The sequence below is a fragment of the Larus michahellis genome, chromosome 1, assembly GCF_964199755.1.
Source record: "Larus michahellis chromosome 1, bLarMic1.1, whole genome shotgun sequence".
NCBI classification, from domain to species: Eukaryota; Metazoa; Chordata; class Aves; order Charadriiformes; family Laridae; genus Larus; species Larus michahellis.
Window position 1 is genome coordinate 2,278,773 of NC_133896.1, and position 24,348 is coordinate 2,303,120.

Sequence of the window (24,348 nt, forward strand, 5' to 3'; positions counted from 1 at the left end):
GAAAAAAATCAAGTCGTGGAGAAGAAAATTAACCAAGGCACCAAGAGACGCACACAAAAAAAGGACAAAATTCTTAATTGCCTTTATACAGGAACGCTGGCAGCCTGGATAATTAAACAAGAGAAACTGGAATTACTCACCTGTGAGCATAAATTTGATCTCGTTGGTACCACTGAAATGCAGTGGCAAGATTCATCTGATTGGAATGTTAAATCAATAGTTATAAACCTATTTCAGAAGGATTGATCGAGCGAGGGCGCAGGGGGACTGTCAGACATGGTATTATCCATTTCTGAGCCCCTGATAACTCTGAAACCAATGATTTTTGAATACTTACAGATCGATATTTTAACAGCATGGCAGAGAAGGGGAACAGTTGCATTAGATCACTTAAATCACCCTAGAGAACCCAATGTTCAGTTACCTAATCACTTATCCATAATATGTAGAGCAAAAAAAATGATGCCACCGCAGGAGACTTCATCCTGAGTGACACATGCTGCAAGTCGTAAGCTGCCAATACCAAAACGTCCTTGGAATTAAAAAAAATTAAAGCCGACGACCTGGTAACTCAAAAAAGCACTGCAGGGAGCGCAGGGGAATTGTGTCAGATTCGTTTTCTTTATTGACTTGTGAAGATGAACTGATCCTTAGCAAAAAGTTAGTGGCTGAAGCAACAACGGCAGGAAACTTGCTGTATTCAAAGGGGTTTAAGCCCAGTCCAGGAAAAAATAATATAGCTGGTGTTTTCAAAGGGCAAACCCTGTAAGGACAAATCAATTGGAAAAAGAAATATACACTAGAAATTGTGAGCAATCATTAGGAAAGTTTTAAAAGCTCTTTACAATATAGTGAAGCTTTTAAGAAGATAAGAATTAAGGCTGTATGGATGACAAGAAACAACTTTTTTTTTGGTTCACTGCAGCTATCCTTGATGGACAGGTGGTGACTCTAGAGGAAGAGACACTGATAATGCAACCAGCGGGCTTCTTCCTAACCAATTTTCACATCTCCTTTTTCTTCCCCCGAGAATTTTGCAATGGCCAAACGGGTCATCTTGTGAGTCTCCTCAGTGGGCCAGCTGCCGTTTTTCCCCCTCTTTTTCACACAAATGAAGAAGCTGAGATGAAGGGACATGATGTATGGAAGGCCCCAGGGTCAACCTTCTGTTCTGCCGCTAAACAGGGTCCAGATGGATTCAAAAGAAGGAACGGTGTTGGTGCCATCAGTAACGCCATCATTTACCCCAGGTCAAACCGGGCAGCACTTGGAGACACAAGTCATGACACTTGAAGGAAACAGCCACCATTTAAGGCTGATGGTGGAAAGAAATTTCCCCTTTAAAACCTGCCTCTTGCATCTTCTGCAGCATCACCTGGCTCTAAGACCAGGTACTGAATCAAACAGGCCATGGGACAAGCCAGACATGTGCATGCTCCATCCTCAAATCCCCTTGGGTGACGGGGCAGCTCACACAGGAGCAGACCAAATTACAAACCATCCTTCCTTCCCCCACCAAAAAAACATTACCTGAAGACAAGCGCCACGTTAATAGGTATGTGGATGCCCCAGGAACAGCTGTCCATGTCAGCAAAACGCTGGTCTCCGCAGCCTCCTGCACTGTGAACTCAGTCACTTTGGGTAAATCCACTGTTAGAGAAGAAAGCAACAAAGCTTAGGGTGGGTAGAAGTTACCACCGAGAGCTTGCCGGAGCTGAAAGGAAGATGATGCATCTTTTGGGAGGCTCAAATCCTGAAATCAAAGGCAAAAAGTCCAGATAGAAATGATGAGCGTGAAGCACATCTCTGCTACACGTATCCACAGCTCCAGCTGCTGGTGAATCTCTCAGATGATATCTACCCCAGGGTGCAAAGATGTGTGTGTCCCAGGAAACACACTTTAGCCTGCAAACAGCTTTGGAGACTTTCTGCCTCCTAAAATACCATGTTTCTGGTGAGAGGTAGGAGACCCTGCAGCACTCTAGGGGTTTTCCAGAAAGCTGAATCAGATCAGACCCTCAGCTGGTGGGAATTGATGGAGTTTTAGCAAATAACCGTTGGCAGATCTTCAGCCTGGTCTGCTGGGTGTTTCTCTAAACTGATTGAAGTTTGAGCTGTTGAGTTGGGCAATAAAGTTTTTGCCCGCTCATTTGTGCCAGATGCTCGTGCTCCCTGAAACCACAGCGCTGGCCCCACACCCGGCATCTTCTCCCCCACCGGGTCTCCAAATCCGCCTATTCTGCAGCATTGATCAAGTTGCACGATGCCACAGCATTGGGAGCGATGTTTGCCCTAATCTACTGGAAATGGCCAAGATATTGTAACTACAGAGGTAATTCCAAGATAACATATCACAAAAATAGCATCTCACGGTCATCATTGGCATGGGAAGACAGGCAAAGTTCCAACATTTCTTAGAAATAAGAAGAAAGGACCAATGCATTTTTTCTGGCTTGCTGGCTGGTGGGACCTGAGAAGTAGTAAGGTGTCTAACAGCCAATTTTGCTCTTTTTCCATCCTCACGTTCCACCAGAGCCCCTAGGAAGAGAGAGCCCCCAGCACTAATGTGGGGATACCCTTGTCCTCACCCAGTGGTTCTGTACTCACAAGTTTTGGCTGTGAGGAGCGTGGGGCTTCCCTCCTGGCCCCCGATCATTGCAGACATGCAGATGGTATAGGTGGTGCTCTCCTTCAGTTTGGGGATCGTGAAGGAGACCATCTCTGCTGCAACCACCCGGGAGGTTTCCAAGCCACCTAAGAGGAGCCATTCAAAAAAAGCCAGTGTTACACAGAAAGGGCAGGGTAATTGCTATCAACAATTATTGTTACAGCAGTTTCCTCCCACATATCTTATGGCACCTCGCCAGGGAGGAGTGTTATGTGCTCATTTTGCATATGGGGAAACTGAGGCAAAGACAGGCGAGAGATCTGGTCACAAAGGCATCACATATGCTGCTGGAAGGGAACAACTTCTCTGACTTCCCAAATCCTAGCTATGCCTATATCCAACGGATATCTTTGTTAGCGACTAAAATCTAGCTCAAGGCTTCAACCCGCTCCCATAGACATTACAGTCCTCATCTACCCCCGAATGTGGGGAAAAAGGAATGAGCTGAACTAAGCTCCTGTTTTCTGGGGTTCCTTGTGCTCTGTCCTCATACCGCACCTCACTAAGAGAGCAGGATTCTTACCATTGAACGGCACCCAGGATATCTTATAATGAGTTACCCCAGGAAGCCTCCTCCAAGACAGCTTCAAAGTATTTACGCCAGTGTCAGTAATCCTCAGATCTTGAACGGCCTGGATGGGGTTGGACTCTGCAAGAGGCGCTGTGAAAATTCACCAGGATGAGATGTCTGAAGTAACAGCCCAAGTTACGCAGAGTTCATGGCTCTAAGCTATGGCACTGAAGGAAGATTTGGGTATTTATGCAAAAATCTACTTTTCAGACATTATCCAGGGATGTCAGGCTGCATTTCCTAATGAATCCATGGAGAGGAGCACTGTGGAGTTAAGCTGAGGGATCTCATCCACATCTTTTACCGCCTGTATGGAACTCTGGTGACATGATACAGGAACATGAGGAGGAGCCAAGAGAGGACAGATCATCCACATGTATCTTCAAACACCGTGGGGAACTGTGGTGCAGATGAACTCACGTGAAAAAGACACTGAGAGGACCCAGGACCCCAAGTTTGAAGAAGCAGAGTCACAAATCAAGGAACAGCAAACCTCAGGAGGCATGCTGGTGAGTTGACCCCGAGTGGTGCCTGCAGAGAGGCTCCTAATTTCCTGAGATGGCTGGGTAAGTAAGACTGGAGGGGATGTTAATAAACCTATGCTAAGCCTGTTCAACACGACAGAAAGACGTGTTCACTCCTACCCGTGGGAACACCATGGATTATTGCCACCAGCTATGAGGGCTATTCATGTCACTCCACCACCAACATGCAATGCACAGGACTATGAACCCAGCCTTTGCGTCCCAACAGAAAGAGGGTTGTTCCACCAGGACATACCTGTGTGGTGAGTCAGAGTCACCTCTGGCCCCTCAGTCTTGTTGAAGACAGCCCGAACACTGACTTTATACAGGGTGTCGGGCAGCAAGTGGTCAATCCGGTAAGCCAACACCCTACTGCCCAAATACTGAGTCTTGGCAACCTGTTTTTCTGTAAAAAAAAGGGATAGTTCAGAGCCTGTATCTCACCAGCGAGGCTAGTGGCATCCCCTCCAAAGGAAATAGCCATTCCTTGCTGTACTACTGTTTCAGAGCTTTGGGGATTGTCTTCATACATGGAACCTGGAAGTGTTCGAGGCCAGGTTGGACGGGGCTTTGAGCAAGTGGGAGGTGTCCCTGCCCATGCCGGGGGGGTTGGAACTAGGTGAGCTTTAAGGTCCCTTCCAACCCAAACCACTCTGTGATTCTATGAATGCAAACAGGGAAGGAGCCATCACCAACAGGCGCGGGCTGAGGACCATGTTTCTCAACAGATGTCTTTCCTACCCCAGACAGTAGATCAGAAGTTTGGAAAGATGGCTCCCATGGCCGTGGCATGGGTCTGTGCCAGGAACAAGTATGTACACCCTTTCTCTCCTCACCTTTGCCGGCTCCCACAGGGCTCCAAGTGACTTTGAATTTGGTGGCAGCTGCTGTGGCACTCCACACCAGAGACAGGCTTGTGCTGGTGTAGGACATCACCTTGAAATTGGAGACGTAGCCAAGAGGAGCTGCAAGGTGAAGAAAGCATTAAACTACTGTGCAACAGGGCTCCTTGTTTTCAGTATAACAAGGCCAAAATTATGTAAAAGAGTTAACAGTTGCATCTCTGCTTATCCTCAGTATCTGATCATCCTCACCTTGTGAGACACCAGTTTGCACTCCTTGAGGTCTGGGCCTCATGGGTACATCCTACCTCCCTTAGCACTGAGAAGTGTATTCTGCGCTAGATCCAGGTGGGAACATCTTTGCAAGCCCGGGACAGGCAGTACAGGGATCCAGGGAGTTGTGAAATCCAGATCCTGGTGTTCCCACACTGTCCGCAGGGTGAAACATCCACCCAGCGCTCCCACAGGTGCTGAACATCAGTGTTTGCCTGTGCCCACTCTTTGCAAAGGTCAGCCCAGTATCTCCATACTGTATCCCAGGGTTCCTAGTCATCCTCTGCCACTTTTAAACCTCTCTGGGAATACCTTTGCTACTGTACAAATCTCGCCTCTGCTTTCTGATCACCACACTCAGCATTGCTGCCTTCCCCCCACCAAGATGCAGCAACCTCAAAGTTTGCCATGGAAGGACAAGCTCTGGCAATCAACTAGACCACCGCCTTTCCCCATTTTACACAAAGAATTTGCATCTGCTGCCTCTTGTCCTGGCAACCTGATGTTCCAGCACAGCCCTTTGGAGTACCCCCTTCTTTGAGGCAGGGGACAGCCCTTGTCACCGGGCAGAAAAGACCTGGTGAACGTTGGGGATGTTCCTCTGCCTTTATCTCCCTATGGCTCCCTACAGCAAAATTTACCCAGGTCTCGTCTCTTTTCCAGCTGGACTCTTTGACAATGTTGGAGTCTTTGGCCATTGGTCTGGGTTGTGGGATGCCTGGAAGCTCAGTGTGCACAGACTGGGCAGTTCATACCTGAAGCTCTGCCCAAGTCCATGGCACGTGAACAGATCCACTGCAGAGCATGTTTGCTCCAGTTTGCTTCTGAAGGCTCCCGGGCAGAAAACCTGAATCCTTTGGGATTCACAGTCTCAGCTACCAGGCACAGCAGTCAACAGGGCAAGGGACCACCACCATGGCGCCTCGAATAGAGGTGATGGGAGTTGGGTGCAGGAGGCATGGTGTAAAGGCATTGTAGGGATAGACAAGGTTGAACCAGCCACACAAGGGTTGTGTGCTGTGGTACCTACTTCAATGTCCTGCCTGTACTCACATGTCCTGGCTGAGGTTGTGATCCCCGGTCCCTCCACCGAGCCAAAGAGCACATAGAGGGAAATCACGTACTCGGTGTCATGGGCCAGGTTGCGGAGCCGGTAGGCTGTGATCGACCTGTTGAGGGCCAGCTGGCGAGGACGGTCTTTGCCAAAGAACTCTTTCGAAGACAGAAAATAAAATAGAAGAGGATAAAGACTGAAGAGTCTGGAGAGCAGCTCTGTTGCATACTGGGAAAGACACCATGTTTTCCCCAGCAGATCTCCTGTTCAGCTCCTTCCCCAGCTGCACCTCTGTTGTAGGACACCCGTGTGGGCACTGGGACAAGCGAGAGTTTTCCTATGGTTATTTATCTGGGAATTTGAATGACTAAAGGATCCAAACCAGCTGAGAAGAACTGAAGGAACCAAACCAGCTCTCACATCCGGGGCCCACAGTAATGTGGTGCCATCCAGGGGCAGCTCCTCTGTGCTCTGCCTCTCCCCAGTGTCTCCAGGGAGTTGCAAAGCCCCTGGCCTGGATGACCAAGCAAGGTGGTGTAGGACTCTTGGACCCACTGGGATATGTGTTGGGCTGGGGTCAGACTGAACGTAGTTGCTACAGGGACCCTGCCTGCTAGGACTTCAGGCCAGGTCCAGGAATAATTTCTGGTTTCAGTTCATGCCCTGAAGTTCTGGGACAGGCTGCTCAGACCAGTTAATCAGCTGGACCTGACCCTACGCCCACAATCCCTGAGGTTCCCAATGCCTTATCTCCCATACTACAGAAGGAGGTGGAGGTGATGCAGGTTGGAGGAGAGTGGGATCTTACCTGGTGTAGGACCCCAAGCCACTCGGTACCCGGTGGCCCCAGCAACCGAGTCCCAGGAGACCAGGGCGCTGTTGATGGATATCTCACTCACTTTTAGCATCTGGACGGTGCTTGATGCCACTGCAAGACAGAAAAGGTGACCAATTGCATCAAGGTCCCAACAGCTTCTAAGTGTCTCCCATAAACTGTAATGACTCAGAACATTTTCTGCACCAGATGAAAGACAGGGTGGTGACTACAAACGACACCAGCTCTGTGCTGCCAGCACAGCCTGACCTCCATCCATGTCTGCTTGGGTTGTCTCCCACCCATGGTACCGGGCGCTTACCTGTTGTTGCTTTACTGCTCACCACCGGGCCCTCGACTTCCCCAAAGATGGGGTTGATGGTGACAGTGTACTCTGTGCCAGGCTGCAGCCCCTGGATCATGTAGTAGCTGTAGGTGTTGCTGAGATTCACGTCTTGGATGCTGCCCTCTGCAAAGGGAAATGATGTCTGGGCTGCCTTGGGTCAGACCAAGGAGGACCATCCTCCTTGGGTCTCCTCATCTGGGAGGCCGGTGGGCAATCATGCGAACAACCACTTGAGAACTACAGAGTTGTGTGAGATTGAATGGTATTTCATCCTCCTGGCTTGCACATGTGCTGGCAAGTCCTCAAGCCAAAGACGAGATAGGGCTTAGTGCAACAAATCTTGATCAAGGAGCTTATGTATATGCAGGTAGAAATAACCCACAGCCACTCGGGCGGACCTCAGTGATCACCAGTAGATCAAGGCAACTCAGGGTTTTGCAGGCCAAAGGAAATAAATCAGGTAACAACACACAAATGGCCACGTATTGGTCAGTGACCAGTCCCATAAGAGGGTCCACACTCTGCCCAGCCCTGGGTGACTCGGTGCTGGAGTGTCATCTTGCTTTCCCTGCAGGACCCTGGAGCCCAACTGATGCCACAAAAGACGTTTTCTCATTTCTGTGTCTTTGTTGTGGACTAGAAACTGCTCAGCTCAACCTCTTGGCATGGCAGGAGAAGAGTTAAAACCTGATCCCTGGGGATCACACCCTGTTTCAGAGGGGCAGAGAGGTGCAGGCAGCAGTATGTTGGGGTTTTGGGGGAGAAAGCTGCCATTTGCAGTTTGGTCACTGGAGGGTGCCATGTCCCCATCTTCTGCTCCACCAGCACCCTGAGCCCCATCCCCCTTCTCCCCACCCCACAGCCAAAGACCTTCTCTCCACATCAGCCGCTCGTTTGTTTTATCTATTCTCTGTTTTAGAATTCAGAGAAGAAAAATTAAACCCTTCCAGTGCGTGGGACGGCTGCACGGGGATGCACAGAAGGTGTCTCGATCCCGACACCACTGCACCCATAAGGCATGGCCTTGGGATGGGACGGAATGTGGGAGAAGGACCCCACAGGGCCCAGAGGTGAGGCTGGGCTGCCCCTTGGGATTTTTGCCACCCTTGGATTTGGGGTGAACCAGTATCAGGCGAAAGAGCTGCTTGGAAAGAGCAAACCTGGAGCAGAGGTGACGTGCCCTTCCTGCTTCGTCTGAGGCTGTCCCGCACTGTCCCCTCAAGAAGGGGTGTCCCCACCCCAAAGACGTGGCAGGCTGAGGATGCGCATGCTCCATTTCTAGCTGGGGTATCAAGCAAGGACTGGACAAACAGCTGAGTTTTGGGGTTGCTGTGATTTTTTTCTGGAGAACCATTCATTACAAAGCAATAAAACCAGTTTTATATCTTCGCTGTAAAGAATTTTCCCTTCTGATGACCTTCAGAGCTGTTCTCCAACTAAATCCCCCTCCCCTGGTGGGAGACGTCTCCTTATTTCATAACCAGGGGAACCGAGCCAGAGGAGAGTGTGCTATTTATTCAAAGCCTGTGATGGAGCCCAGGTGTCCTGACATCTCATCTTGTCTTTGAAACACAGAAACATCCATCTCCCAAGGCCAAAATATGCCATCAAACCTGAATTTCTAACTTTTGCTCCCCCACACAAAATATTTTTGGGTTCAGGGCAGGGGAGAGGCTCCAGCTGCAGATGCAAATCTGTCTTCAGACACCAAAGTTTGTCTGAGAACGAGGATGCATTATGGGATGCTGGGGGACGGAGCCAGGTCTCAGCACTGCAGGGAGAGAAGCAACAAGCATAGGTGCTTCCAGTCTGTAACATGCTACCCGTCACCCCAAAAAGGGGGTAACCCCAGATGCTCAGGGGCTATGGGATGTACAGCTCTGCACGAAGTACTTTACCAGCTTCTCTCCAGCTATTAATCCTTTCCAGAGCTACCCAGGTCCAGTAAATCTGGCACTGATCCCATGTTAACAGGGCTGGATACCCATTAGCCTGCTTTATGCAGAGCCGGAGCAGCTATTTTTGCATCCATGGTGGAGTTTACCATCAACCAACCCATGCTATGGTTCTCTGTGGCAAGCTGCTGATTTATCCCCACGTGCAGAAAACTCCACCATTCACAGACCCAAAAAAACCGGTTTTCCTCCAGCTTCTTGTTGCACGTATGGACACAGAAGGTGTCAGTGCACCCAATGCCTTGGGGACCTCACAGCTCCTGTCCCTCCGTGTCCCTGCTCACTGATGCAGGGCCCCCATTCCTGAACTTCTACCTGCTGATGTCCAGGTGAGTCTGTACCCCGTTGCTCCCCGGACGGGGCTCCACCTTGCCTGGAGCGTGTCGGTGGTCTCATTCTGCAGCAAGATGCTTTTCACAGGCAGGAGCTTCACTGGAAGGAGGACAGGGAACAAACCTTTCAGAGCACCTACTTGCCAGTGGAGGACTTTGCTGTCTGCCCTCCCTGCCTCACTGTTCCTCCAGCCTGCCTGTCAGCAGAAAAGGGATTTACAAAGGCTTCTGCCCTTCTTGACAGGCCAAAAGCATCTCCTAAAACCATATCTGTGACAATTGCTTTCCAGGACTGATGCCTCTAATGCACTTTATGCAGCGTGGGTGCAAAACAGGAGGGCAGGCGAGGCTCTGGCAGATCTCCCACCCTTCCTTCCAAGCAGCATGATGGCATTTGAGGGTGTCCATGTCCATGCATGTGATGTGCAAAGAGCAGGGCTCGAGGTTGGAGTTAGGAAGGACCTGATGAATCCTGCCCCATTGATGCGCATGTAGCTACACGTCCTGGTTTGAGTTAGGTCTTTTCTAATGCTTGGGAAAACAGTACTTTTAGAAGACTCTAGGGTCTGAATTTGTGAAAATATTTACTTTAGAGCCAGCTACGGTATGAAGGTTTCAAGGTCTCAGTGTTCCGAGCTCACCAGGTGCAGGGATGAGGAGGAGCAAGACCCGGGCACTTGACCCAAGTTGGCCAACAGGATTATTTCATACCATGAATGTCACATTCAATATAAATTAGAAAGTTTGCTGAGGAGTTTCTCCTCTTCCATGATGGCTGTGATCCTGAGAACTCCTTGCCCTGGTGCCAGAGCCCTGAGTCCTTCCCTTCCTCCTGAAGCCGCAGCGCTTGCAGTGTCCCACATTGGCTGTCCCTGCTGGGAGTGCACGGCTTCTGCTGGTGGGATGGGCTGAGTATAATCCTTGTCTATTTAGATTGGTATTGGGATCAATATTGGTTCTTTAGTATTATCAATGGTAATTATCTAGTCTTATTCTATTAAATCTGTTTATGCTTCAGCCCTCGAGTTTCCTTGTTTTTTCCTGATTCCCCTTCCCTGGTGGGGAGGGGTCATTATTGTCTAAATGACAATAAATTATTGTGGTTTCCTCAAACCATAATGCTGCAACTGTGAGGTGCTTATCAACAGCAAAGGGTGTGAACACTGCACCCAGGGCAAGAACGGAGCAGCCACAAAGTCAAACCTCTTACATGTTCTTCCCACAGCAGCCACAGGCTGGCTTGGCCCCTGGGGGTACACGGCGTAGATGCTGATGCTGTATTCTCTATCCTCCTGCAAGTTATCCAGCACGTGGGAAGAGACATCGTCCCGCAGAACCTGCTCGTAGGTCATTCCTGGTCTGTTGGCTGCAAAATCAAGGAGGAGTGATGGTGAAGCCTTCCCACTGCCTGTCTACATCCCATGGTGATGTCTTTGCAACATGGTGCAGAGCATGCATAGGAGCTGGTTCCAGTGCATGGCTGAAGACTTCCCGACCCATGCGGTGTTGCTGAGAGTTATGACTGTAGCTAAAGCTTGACATATCCATGTTGTCCCAGCCCTCCAGATCACACAGAGCTGAGCGTGAGACACATCGAAGGCTTGAACTCACCCCATATTTGAGCATGAAAAACATCTACAGTAGGTCTGGATGTGACAGTGCACATGGGTGCAAGGCATCCACAGCCCCACCCTCATCTTGTTCTTCAAAAGAAAGTCCTTCAAAGGATTCTCCTCCTCCACCCTGGAGGAACCAAACCGTCTGGAAGAGGTTAACCTGGTCTCCTTCCAGAGTAATGCCAGGAGCTCTGTGGTGCTTTGTTCCTTGGACAAGATGGCACCTTTCCTGTCCTCAGGTCACTGCTCCTTTTAAAGGAAACTCCAAGAAAAAGGGATAAAATCTGAACTTACCTCTGGGGATGTAGATCTTGTAGCCCTCCAGCTTCCCCAGTGGAGGTGTCCAAGCCACCTTCAAGCTAAAAAGTCCTTCTTCTATCACACGGAAATTAGTGACCGGAGGCACAGGTGCTTTGGGGTACAAAAATAGTGCAGAAATTGATGTGACAGTGCCGTAATAAAGTGCCATGGCACAGACCCTTGGAAAATCTTTTGTCTTCAAGGACAAAGAAACACAAAGGTGAGCAGCGCCAGTTCTCCCGATTCTCTCAGCTGAATCCTCAAAAGAAACAACCACCACCCCCTCTACCAAACCCTTGTTAGCTTGAACAGTGAGCTGAAAACCCCCAAGGCAGAGTTCTTGCGGGCTTCCTCCTTGAATGGTGTTGGGAACTGTGAAATAACTACCCGCAAGGCATTTCCTCCTGAGCGGAGAAAACTCCGCAGTGGTTTCATGCAGACTGAGCAAGGACACATGAATCAAATGCCACTTGTGCCTATGGATGCAACTCTTACAAAGAGGAGCCCGTTTTGATCCAGCCAGCCATGGCAGACAGATTTATAGCTTCTGCCTCTGGCTCCATGTTGGGGATAATAAGAGAAGAGATCAAATGACTTTATTTCCACCAATTAAGACATTCCATCTTATTCCTGGCAAGCATATATGAATCAACCTCATTGAGGCGCTTTATTTATTCATCCTGTTGGAGATCTTCCCTCAAGAAGACAAACAATTTAAGACCTTGCAGGGGGTGGGGGAAGAAACAAAAGACAAGGAAGAAAGGAATAATTCTTTTCAAAAAAACCTTGGGCAAAGCAGACTTGGCACTTCATGCAAAACAGGGAGGGAAGCAGAATTAGTGCACCCCTTGAATTCTTGAAACCCCTTGAAGTAGTGCAGAGAACTTCTGGGACAAAACCTGCTCCATGCATCACATCTGACCCAGAGTCTTGCACTCCAGGGTTTGGCCAAGAATGAATTTGTTCCTTTGTTTCCAAGATCCTTGTCATCACAGCCAGCCATGTGACAGCAAAGGAATTTGGCATGGCAGACTGCAATCCAGAGGAAGCCTACATTAATTAATGGGACCAGATATCACTACTAGGGGCATTTCCTAAAGGCCGTGATCATACCACCTTGGCATTCACCTTGAGTGAAAGGAAGCCCTACGTGCGTGCAGAGTGCCAACCCAAACCTTTTGGACCACCCACTTCCGAAATAAGGTGCTTAGGATATACAGCTCCCCATAAAACTCATGTCTGTGTTTCTCAGTCCATGGTCTCCAAAAGCTTTCTTATCATTCCTTATACGAGTGTTCCATTAACTGAATCCCAGCCTGGATTCGTTAAATCCTGCTGGTTATTAAATCAGATGGTGTGAGCCAACAGGCTGCACCCTCTGCCTTCAAGAAGGTTAACCACATGGGTTACTCTGCACCCACTCATGACCCTGCACCCCACACCACAGACATCTGCACAGATGTTCCTCCTACCCATTCCTACCTCTCCTTCCCTCACTCCTTACACGTACGATTTGGGGGTATTTTTTTTTCTGTGCCCACACAGATGAGGAACACACAGGGATGACTGTGGAAGAGACACTCACTTGTTTTCCCCTTGACAGCCACCGACTCCCCAAGGGCATCCGCATAGACAGCCCTCACCGTGAAGACATACTTGGTGTTGGGTTTCAGATCAGTCACCAGCACTGTACTTTTGTCACCATCCAGCATAATCTGTCACACAGGGGGACAAAGGACATCATTATACCTCCATGACAGTAGAAGATCCCCATGTTTGCAACAGGTTAGGAGCACAAGGCTTTACATCTGATGCAAGGTGACTTCCATGAGCAGAAGCCTCTTAAAATGCAATAACTCAGAACACTGCGACCCTCAAACGGTACCTGGTTTCACACTGGACATAGCAGTGCCACAGGACAGTGCCACAGGTGGGTTTCATGAGGTAGCCCAGAAAAAAACTCCACAAAAATATGAGTGTGCATAAGGGTGAGGGTGGTCCCCTTTAAAAAAATGGAGGAAAAGCAACGATCTTTGGCAAAGATCGTTCCTTTTAAGCTCATAGAGGGAGATTTCAATGTAACCGGAGGGCAAGAGAGGTAGAGACAACGTCTGTGTTTTCACTATGTTCTTATGAGATTCTGAGGTGGCCAAGGATGATCATTCTTGTTAAATACAATCTTAATAATTAATACAATTAATAATCTTAACCTTAATAATTTATGCTTTCATAGCTTTGTTCTATTATTAGAAAGCAAAGCTTTGCATGCATCTTCTATCCTTCAGTCTTGCTCTCAGACTTTGTGCAGTGACCAAGCTGAACTGGGGTGAGCCGGCACACACGACAGCATCCCTCACACAAGGACATGGCAAATCCAAACCCAAAACATGCAGAGATCTTACCAAGATGAACAATCCTGGCAGCAAGAGGAACAGGGGATGTCGCTAGGGCAGCTGGATGAGCTTATTTGAGAGGTGGAATCACAGAGGGAAGAGAAGAAAGAGTGCTTCCCACTGACCTGTTCTTATCAATCCCAGGGGGGTTTGTGCCAGTTTGTGCCACATCATTCTTCCACCCTACCTTCCCCTGACCCACCACTCCCAGAAACTCCATCTCACCACAACAGCAAAGCCAAAATGAGCATGAGCAACCAACACACCCCAAAATCTGATGGTCTATCTATAGACCTCCACTTCAAGCAAGCAGCTTCAGGAATTTATGGCAATGCACTGGGCTGTGACCGGGACGGCTGAAGGACATGGTGCCATCTCCTAACCATGCTGTGCCATCAGCAGCGGGCTAACCCCCAACACCTGGATCTGTAACTGGTGCTCTGTAAAATGCTAACGCAACTGTACCTGACGCTGGTCCTCTGAAACGGGCTTCCTTGAAGGCAGCAAGGGATGCAGATGGACACGGTACCCCGTCACCCTCCCTGTAGCTGGCATCCACGTGAGTCGCAGCGAGCTGTGGCTGTGCTCGCTGACATACAAATCCCGGGGGCCGATGACCTTCTCAGCTGCAAAAAGAGAAAGGAAAGGCCTTTGGTTTGGACCCTGATGGCACCAGTGTTGGACGTGTGCAGGCTGGTCATTGTCGGAGTCAACACATCCAGCGTGGAGAAAGCCTTGGGTATAGATGGCACTCACTCAGACTGAGAGCGCAGGGGCAGCTGGGCTCTGCTTCCAGGCCAGAGACACACAACTAGCTTTTCTTTTGGCAAGTTGTTTGACAGCACAAGAAGGGAAACCAAAACTGGTTCTGGCTACATTTTCCCTGTGAACACCTGCTTAATGCATAGGGCATCAGATCCTGCCTGCCCTTCTCCTTCCTGCCACCAGCGAATATTCAACCAGAAAGCTCAAACTCTCCATGAAACATCACAGGCAGCCCTGAAGTGCTGCAGAACCACAGAAGAAGGTAAAAAAAGACCCTCTAATGACTTGGATGAAGTTCCCCCAAGCTCTGCCCCATGCTTTTAACTAATCTCACCAGTTTGTGTGCCAAGAGGGGGACAGGAGTTCTTTGCTACCACCTTTGGATTTGCGGCAACATCAGTATCTGTTAGGAGAGAGACCTAGATGTCTTTGGAAATGTCTTTGGCTGCTTTTAGCATCTTCTGCAAGGAATTAAATTCTTTCTGAGACCCTGAGCTGTGTGGTCAGAGTTCACCATGAGAGGTTCATCATGAAAGCCCCCAAGGGGCAGAATTGCTGCCACAGCCCATTGCTGCTCCTTTTGTTTGAACCAGCAGCAAGACTTTCAGGATGCAGTATCACCAGACAAACCATGGAGATGCGGACACAAGCAAAATACACAGGACCACTGCCCCCAAGCAACTGATGCTCCGTGAGCTGGCTGCTCCTCTAGGGTCATCCAACCCCTAAAGCTCCCTTGTGATGAACAGAGGGGATGTGGGAGGTCCATCTTGTGGTGTGGCTGGCACATGCCGGGACTGGGAAGCGGCTGGTTCGAGCAGGTGGGAAGCAGGATAAAGGGAGAGCCCCAACGCACCTTGTACAGTCTGTTTGACTGGTTGTGGTGGCTCTGAGGCAGTGAAACAGAGCCTTCGAGAGAGTTTGGGGGCCACATTGTGGAGCAGGTGGAAATCTTCAATGTAAAGCACGTGCTCTGCAGTGGGCTCTGATGCTATTTTGCTCAGTTCATTCTTGTCAGCACCCTTAATTCCTAGAAGAAGAAAAGAGGAGGAAAAGAGGGGATCAAACACCATCCCTGGGACAGGCCAGGGATTGTCACGGGCTGTCAAGAGCAAGCGGGAGCAATGTGCTGGCCTTCGAGTTTCACACCAGCTTTGCAGTCATGCTGCCCACGGTGAAGGATGAAACGAGGAATGGAGGCTCAAGTTGGATGGGCAGTGGTGAAGCAGATGAAGCCATCAAGGAAAAGAGGTCAAGGTTTTCTCCAGAAGCATGTTAGAGATTGACCCAGGTGACTGGCTGCTAATGGGCTGAGAGGTGGAAAGTTCTCTTGGGGTGGAGAGGGAAAAGGAGCAGGGCAGGATCTGGCCTCATCCTTCCTATTGGATGAGAGACATTTCTGCCCTTCTGAGCAGACAACAGGACTATGGGAGGCTGTGTGAAAATTGCAGGGGTTTCCTATGGTTGAATTTAAAAACAGGAGGCGGGGGGAATCTCAACAAACCAACCCTGCCTAATTTTCACCTCACGTTTGCCCAAATCGACTTGGTTGCTCCCTATAATGAAAGACCATCACCATCCCCTTCTTCTCCCCTGAAATGTTTGGTGAAGGGAAATATTTGACTTGTAATAAATGCTCTTGGGGGCAGGGAGGTGCTGAAATTTTTCCTTGCCCATGGAATTATTCTGATGGACATTTTTAACATAGCTGAAGTCGGTCTCTGAACCCCATTAAAAGAAAGCTTCAAAAGTAAAAACATTTCATTTTTGAAAATGTCACATCAAAACGTTTTGACTTTTATGGAACTATTTATTGAACTCCTCCTGAATTTGCAAGTAGTTTTGACAGATGCAAAAGCTGAATAAATCAGCTATCGACAACAACAAAAAATACCTAAGCACAGCACAAATGTGATTTTCCTGTACTTGCAGTAGTTGCTAGCGGCTGAGCCTGGGGTGCAGTTTTTAGAGGAGGGGGCTGTTGTGCATCAGGAATCTTCCCCAGCGCGTAGACTGTTGGTGCACACAGAGCATTTGCTGGCGATGCTCCACGTAACTTAGCGTGTCCATACGTACCTACAGCAAACACCGTCACCCCCCCATCCTGCAGGACCCGGGCTTCATCTTCAACTGAATCGCTGGATTTTCCATCCGTGATCAAAACAACTACCTACAAGAATTGGCATAAGAGCCAGAGAATGAAAGAGCACAACATGAGGAGGTCACAGAGACAGGTGGGGGATTTTCACACTGACAAGTCAGGCCTTGGATGAAGTCCATCTCTCTAAAAGGATGGGCACTTGAAAATAAATCCTTTGATCACCCACACCTCTGGGGTAACTCACATGAAATCAGCTTTCACGAGCGTGAGCTGGGAAGGAAGCAGAGGATAAATGCTGCTGCTCATGTCAGCATCTTCTCCGTATGTCTCCTCCTGCCCAACCGTGTCTCACCTCTGCTTGGGGCAGAAGGGTCCAGAAGGGCATTAATGCCAGCACAGAGAGAGGATTCACTCCTAGAAGTTCACAAGAGCAGCTCTTAAAGGAGGACTCAGCTGCAGCCTGGACAACACGCTTGACCACTGGCACCTGGATGGCGCTATCAGGTGGTAAGAAACTCTCTCAGCCACAGCCTGGGTTTCAATGACAGCCAGCTCAGCAACCCCAGACCTTTTAAACTTTGGGGAAAGTCCCGTGTCAGATCACATAGCAGGAGACATGGCTGGCACATGGGATGATACGCTGAAGACACAACCTGCTGCAACACCTTTAAGCAGGCAGTTGAGGTGGTTAACATGTCCCACCTGTATCATCATGTTCTCCCTCCTTCTCTGTGACCCAAAACAGGTCTCATTGACCCCACTGATAGCATGGATCACACAGACCACATTTGGCATGCAGGATCTCAAAGCAAAAGAGAAGGTGCGGCATCGAGCTGCAAACATGGGAGGCCCACGGGAGGTGAAAGCTGGCTGTCATCGTTTCAGACTCGATCCATGGGGTGTATCCACTCCCCATGGGGCTGCCCCCTTCTTGATGTTGAGACTGTCTACCACCAGAGCAGAGCGGAGTGAACTGCTTCACGCAGCCTGCTGAGCAAAGCACAACGCAGCACCTTCTCTCCTCAGCATCCTCAGAGCCTCTAAGAAATTACGAACAAAATAATTAAAAAAAAAAAAAAAAAAAAAGATCTGAAGAAACCAATGACCCAGAACTGACACCTGAAAGGTAAAGACACAGCAACGTGTCTGGTTTCGAGTAAGGTGCTAACTCTACTGCCGCTCTCTGTAACTGGAGTGGATGGGTGCAGGCTATTAGCAACAGCTACGTGCACCAGCACCACAACTTGTCTCCTTGTCCTTATCATGTCCTGAGCTTGCTCAGTTAGCTTATGCAAAGTGCCCCAAATTTGGGTACTCAGCTGGAGGTGTTTAAGACTAGAACGCTGGGCACCTCTGCAATCTGTGGGGAAACATCAGCATTTTTACAAAATGAGTCATCCCCTTGAAAATCGGGAGGTGCCTGTCTCCCTCTATCACCGATAAGTGACCTGAAGCTAAATGAGCTCCTAAATGTGGTACCCTCAACTCCAAGCTAAAAATGAGACGGGATAAATACAAACCAAATGGCTCATTCATGCCTCCGGGTGAAGAAGTCAGAGGTCTGATCCCTACTGAGGATGACACCAGCGACGTCATCACAGAAGGTCACTTACCTTTGCTGCATCCTCTCGCAGCGTGTCCTGGCGAGACATGGTGTGAGCCGCAAAGGCCAAGGCTGACCCGGTCTTTAAGCTGCCACCTTTGAGGGAGAGATCCTGAATTGCCACCAGCATTTCTTCGATGGTCACGTAATCCGTGAGCTCAATACTCATCCTGGGAATGAGAAATGGGGGAATACGGGGGAATAAGGAGCACGAAAACGCTGTTGGTACTGTTGGTATAGCAATGATGCTTTGATAATAGTAATGACCAGCAATAATGTTGAAATACAGCTAGTCACAGCAAGGAGTCCTCTTCACAGTGGTCAACAGAATCCAGGGCATGAGCCCCACAGAGCCCTGTTTCCATAAAATACTATCTAAAATGGGATGGTGGGGAATTTCTTGTGTCTGCATTAAACACCAGCCTCCCTGCCCTGAAAGAGTTCCCCATGGATGAGCGCCTCTAGACTCTGGTGACATTGCTGGGGGTCTCTCCTACTTTTGTAATGCTCACTTTTGCTCTGCTCTTGTAATGGTTCATCAGAACAGCAAGAGCTCTTTAACCATGGGGACATGGTTGCCCATCTAGAGCCATAGCTGGTGGTAGAGGATGGGCTGACCCACCTTGGTTTCTCCTCATAGAGTGCCACTGCCAGCCGGATGCCTCCTTTGCCCATCACCACGTTCTCAAAGGAACGGGCCATGCTGACGATGAAGTCCTTGACCAGCCAGGAGCTCTCCCTCCCTGCGCCCTTGGACTGCCCCACGAGGAACAGAATGTCGGCCACCTCCGCCGTCCTGCATGCTGAGGGAGAAGAAGAGCAAGAAGGCTCATGCCCACCATGCAATGAGGCGGCCAGGAGTTAAACTCCTCTGAATCACAAGAACTCCTGAGATATTGCCCACTTGGTTGAGCCTAGGCAATATTCCTTAGCTGCAATTCCTTAGTTGCTCCTTAATTTCCTCCTAATTCCCCACTTTGCTGTTGTCACACAGGGGAAGTTTCTCATTTGATGCACAAACACCAAAACCCTGATCCATCAAGGCATGTAGGTCTGTAGGACATGCTGGAACCAAGGGGATGCCTGGGGTTTCACATGCCCAGAGGTAGACATCGACACCTGAGCCAAACACAACTGAAATTTGGGAATGTGGCAGCTCTGCCACCCCACGAACCGTCCTGGGCTTCTTCCATCAGGGTCTCCAGAGCCAATGTGAGAAACCCATGCAGACACGGGGCCACCTGGCCACCTGTGCTTTGCCAGCCCTAGAACAACCAAGTCTTCCAGTCTTGCCCAGAGAAAGCTTGGGATACTCTGCGCATTCAGCTTTGCAACACTCCCCTCTTGCCTAGCTGCCAGCAGCCTCGAGCATGAAAAGGTTCTTGTGCAGAGTGAACAATTTGAGCGTTTTTTCTGTATGAGCCAGAGCTACCTGATGACAGCTGGCAGGGAAGGGACAGGTGTACAAGAAAATTTGTTTAACAAACAACAAGGCATATTTGCCTATACAGTGTTCAGTCTCAATTTAATTTAATTTTCCTTCGGCATCTAATAAATATATTTCATGGGCAGAAATCTGATGACTTTTCGGGATGCTTAAATTAACGAAGGCTCTACAAGGGATGTTCAAATTTTCTGTTTTCTTTGGTGTTTCTCTCCTTTGCAGATAGATCCTGAGTAATTAATGTAGGGCTGCTAAAAAGTAGACCGTGCTGACTGCTGGAGGAGGGCTTTTTGTATCTTGCTCACCAGGACTGGGCTCAACCTCTTCACATATTTTTTTTCATTTTGTGTCACTGCTGCTTTGGTCTTTACCCAGCCACTGCCTTAACTTTCAGCTGCAAATCTGGAGACCCAACTTGCACCCAGCCAGGCTTTTGTTCCAGTTTGTTGTTCCAGTTTGATGGGCAGAAGCGCTAGGTGGGTTTCTCATGCTTCTGTTGCAAACAGAAAGGCTGTTTTAGCCCAGCCTCTTCAATTTACCTGACTTTTACCCCATTTCTATAAGCAGGGTCCCCAAAGGGCTTGGAAGGACGCAATTTTTGTGCTCTCCTTCATGGCTGTGTCCCTGATCAATCCCCTTTGGCCACACAGCAGGACAGAGGATCGTTTGCTGGCTGTGGATGGATGGAAGTCCAAGGGTCTTTGTTACCCAAAGCTTTTGGTTTCTTCATCTTTCTTTGTACCTCCTGACACTGAGCTCTTCATGACTTAACAGTTCTGTTTACTGCAGAAAAATAATGACCGTCTCTTTTTTGTTTTACTTGTATCCAGCTGGGAATATAAAGCCCTTTCTCTTGACAAAAATGGGAGACAATTATTTCAATTTTCCTTCCTAGAGCTCTCTGTTGATACCTCCCTCCCCTTCTCAATTCTCCATAAGTGCTTTTCAGCTGTCAGAGGTGTCTTGGAGGCAGCTCAGCTGCTGGCAGCTCTTTTCCCAGCTGATGCTTCTATTTCAGATCTACCCCTTTCCCCCAGTTTTGACCTTGATGTCCCTGTTCCCCCAGAAGGACTTGGAGGGAAGGCAATGCCAGTCCTTGGCTCTGACCTCAGAACTGGGGGAAATCATTCGTCAGCTTCCAAGGGTAACCACAACCTGTATTACCACAAGAAAATCCCAACAAAGGTTCAATGAGATGGAGAAGGCCACCCACCAGCCCTCTCCAAATCACCCACCTCTTGGAGTTACTCAAGGCAGGGCCAGACAGCTTTTCTTGGGAGACCTGCATTTTTGGCCCTGATCTGGAAAACATGCTCAAAATGCCATTGGTATCTGGGGGAGCTTTGCTAGCTACCTCTCCCCATCCCAAATCCCCAGAGGGCCTCCTCCATCTGTTCCTGGCCCCTGCGAGTCTTGCTCAATGCTCCTGCCCTTGTTTGCATCCAGGGACAATGAGGAAAAAGGCAACAAGCAAGAGCTCCATGGGATTAAAAAGGGCAGGATGGTGGCCCTTTCTCTACAAAGGGGCACCCAGAGCCCATTCTGTGAGATGCTGAGCCAGGTGCTCAGAACCTTTCCAGAGAGGCCCAGCTTGATAATGAAACCCGAGAGCGTTTGCTGCTTGGATCAAGTACCTGAAGCTGTCACTGGAAACATGTGATGTTAAGCATATTTGGATTGGTACCTTCTGGAGAAAATACCAACACAGACAGCTATATTAATCACAGGGGGATATGATTTTATTTGAAATTTTCCATGCACCTCCAAAATTACCACGTTTCATCAATCACAGGTTTGCCAGAGACATCTGTAAATGTTGATTTATTGCACTGTTCCCAGCTTTGAATTAAATAGCATTATAGTCAAGTATATTGGCTTAATTGACGGACAGGAACTTAATCAAGTTAATTTTGTAGCTGATGCCGAAGCTTCCATTAACTCCTTGTTGCATGAACTGGAGTTAGTCCAGGTGAATTTACACCTTCAAATCCTGGGGGCTTGTTGTTGTGAAACAATTCAAAGAGAGAGGACCCACAGGCTCATACCCAGCCTCATGACAGTCCCAGGAGCTCTGGATTAGCTTTGTAGGATGGAACTTCCCGGTCCTGCAGGACCCTGAGGCTACGGAGACATGCTGTGGATCATGCTGCAACTCCACGAGGCTCTTCTCTGGGGTCCTTTTGTCTCCTGACTTTTGGGCCCAACCCCTCCTCTCTAAAAGTTCTTTGTGGGCTTGCACAGGCAACGGGGAGCCGGGGAGGAGGTGAGCCCTTGTGCCACCTCAACTCTCTAAACAACAGCAGGAGGCTTCAAGGCTGCCTTGAGGTCTTCTCTCTCATATCCCCTGTGTGGTGGCTTGTCCCATCTCTTGGATATCAGCAGGAGGGGATACATTTTCTCCCCACCTTCCTCTGGAACAGCTAGGTGGTACTAGAAGCAGGACACTGAGCAGAGTCCCAATTTCCCCACAAACCCTCGTGCCGCAAGTCAGGTCCTGCCTGCCTTTCGGGGCCAGCTAAGATGCTCGGTTATGAGATGATCCCAACCTAAAAGGACAGCATCTGTGTGTTTGTCCATGACATTAGCAGAAACAGCTGCTTGGAAGAGGTCTTTTTCTCCCTCATGTGTCCCAGCACATCACCCCCAGCTGCTGCATTTATGGTAGCCCACTTGTCACATACCTTCATGAATGGCCACAGCTCTGTACTGCACCACAGCCACTGCCAGGGCAAGGATCTGGGCATACAACATTTTCCTTTTTCTTGGGAATAAGCTCCTTCTTGGTTCCTGGAGTCAGCACACAGCCTGGAGAGTCATTCATCTGCAGGAGGAAAGAGGCTTTAACATGTGCCATCTGAGTATGATGCTCCCACCTGCTTACAGTGGCCAGGGAAGATTTTCTCCAGCTACAAAGGCTCATCTTGGCTCAGGCAATTGGCATTAAAGGTACTATAAATCCAGTAATTCCTTCATCTCTTTGCTGATGCCGGCTTCAGCTTTGCTCCCCCAGCACCTTTCCCTAACAGCACCCTTATTCGGGGAACAACCACCTCAGGCAATTAAGCCTAAATGTGAATATTAATGGTGTAATGAAAGAGGGAAGCACCTGCTACCCTCAGTTACGCAGGGAGGAAAGATGAGTAGATCACTGCAGACAGCAATCACCTGCACTCAAGTCTTTATTAGCCTTTTTTGCAACTAACCTTCAGGTTCTTAAATCCAGGATTAACTGCCTTGTGCTTGCCGCCCTTGGAGGTCCAGCCCACCATCATGGAGCAGCCAAAGGAGGTGGAAAGCTCTGGTTACTGCCTATGGACAGTTTAGCGACTCCCCAAAATTGCTACAGAAGTCTCTCTCTGCAAAGCAGGGACTTCTCTCTATGAAGCAACAACTGCAGCAGAAGTGGAGTTGCCAGAAGGGGTTTTATTCTTTTTTAATGGCCAATAAAAAGTTCTTCTCCTGTTCTGAGCCTCACCTGCTCGTCTCGGGCTGAGCAGATTTCACAGGGAGACATGGACTACTTCCAGGGTGGAAAAGATGAGCTCGATGACTTCATCCAGCCTAGCTCTTTGCCAGGGCTGGATTGTTCCTTCCAGCTAACAACACGCAATCTCAAAAATCACATTGCAGTACAGATTTGGTCCCTTTTGGAATATAACCTGAGTTCCTGTGCACAGCCTGGAATAACCCCATCTAAATGAACCCCCGAACAAGCAAGATGAAGGTCAAGTGCCTGGAGCAGCCTGGTGTACATCTAGACACCAGGGCTGTGGTCACCTTGCCCATCACGTAGCTACAACTATCTCTGAGACCCTCAGGACTTTAAGTTCCATTAATGCGTTTTCTGTTTCTTATTTTCCCTCTCTCTTCTCCTAATTGCTGGGTGTGCTTGGATGTAATCAAGATCTCTGCTGTGCAGCAGTTAACCTGTGCTATGTCCTTCCTTCCTAATTCCTGTCAAAACCTCTGTGTGGTGCCACCATTAGTTGCTGTGGAGATGGCTTCAAAGCAAAAACACAATCCCTCCCCCCCCCCCAAAAGAAAAAACAACAAATAAAAACAAAACAAAACAAGCAAATGTAGGCTTTTTATCAACACCAGTAAATAAGCTTCCAGAAAATCAAGTAATAGAGCAGTGCAGAGCTGAGACCCAAGAAAATAAGGTTTTACCATCTTCTCTTTTGCAAAAGTCATGTTACAAGCTTTGGCAAGATCACCCCATCGCCCCTCAGATCCCAGCACCCTTCTTGCAATGCCAACCTGGCAGCATCCCCTATTCCCTTCCCATTTAATCCTCAACTCTGTAGGGCGGGGTCTATCCTGGACCATAACAAACCCTTCAAGACCAGGCTTGATGAGGCTCTGAGCAACCTGATCTAGTTGAAGATGTCCCTGCTTGCTGCAGGGGGGTTGGACTAGATGGCCTTTAGAGGTCCCTTCCAACCCAACACGTTCTATGATTCATGGAGCAGGAAGGCAGCAAAACCTTTGACTGGGCTTCTGAGCTCCGTGTTAATCTTGTTAAAAACGTATGCCCCCCCAGAAATTCTTCCTGCAGAGACCCTTATTTTCAATGTTTTTCAAGAAGTGCCTCCTTCCATCCTCTCTTCTCCTCTTCCTCCTGTCATTCACACCTCTACACTTCCTCCTGCCCAAAATACAATCAAAGTGAAGGACAATTTAGCTTGTAAATACAACGCACTGTTCTGAGAATGTCCATATCGAAAATAACACCAGAAATGCCATA

General features: G+C 48.9%; 1 protein-coding gene across 1 annotated transcript in view; it reads right to left on the minus strand.

Annotated features, from left to right (window-relative positions):
* LOC141738013 (uncharacterized) overlaps positions 1-24,348 on the minus strand; it is a 126,148-nt gene that overhangs the window by 85,659 nt on the left and 16,141 nt on the right. Inside the window, exons 2-19 of the mRNA XM_074573039.1 lie at positions 22,283-22,422; positions 18,780-18,960; positions 18,168-18,327; positions 16,530-16,623; positions 15,310-15,483; positions 14,154-14,314; positions 12,881-13,010; positions 11,290-11,406; positions 10,590-10,745; positions 9,363-9,479; positions 7,069-7,215; positions 6,741-6,860; positions 5,932-6,090; positions 4,600-4,728; positions 4,020-4,169; positions 3,192-3,329; positions 2,608-2,754; positions 1,531-1,650 (exon numbers count right to left, since the gene is read on the minus strand). Of these exons, the coding sequence (XP_074429140.1) occupies positions 1,531-1,650; positions 2,608-2,754; positions 3,192-3,329; positions 4,020-4,169; positions 4,600-4,728; positions 5,932-6,090; positions 6,741-6,860; positions 7,069-7,215; positions 9,363-9,479; positions 10,590-10,745; positions 11,290-11,406; positions 12,881-13,010; positions 14,154-14,314; positions 15,310-15,483; positions 16,530-16,623; positions 18,168-18,327; positions 18,780-18,960; positions 22,283-22,352 (2,470 nt within the window). The 5' untranslated portion in view covers positions 22,353-22,422. The remainder of the gene's footprint in view (positions 1-1,530; positions 1,651-2,607; positions 2,755-3,191; positions 3,330-4,019; positions 4,170-4,599; positions 4,729-5,931; positions 6,091-6,740; positions 6,861-7,068; positions 7,216-9,362; positions 9,480-10,589; positions 10,746-11,289; positions 11,407-12,880; positions 13,011-14,153; positions 14,315-15,309; positions 15,484-16,529; positions 16,624-18,167; positions 18,328-18,779; positions 18,961-22,282; positions 22,423-24,348) is intronic.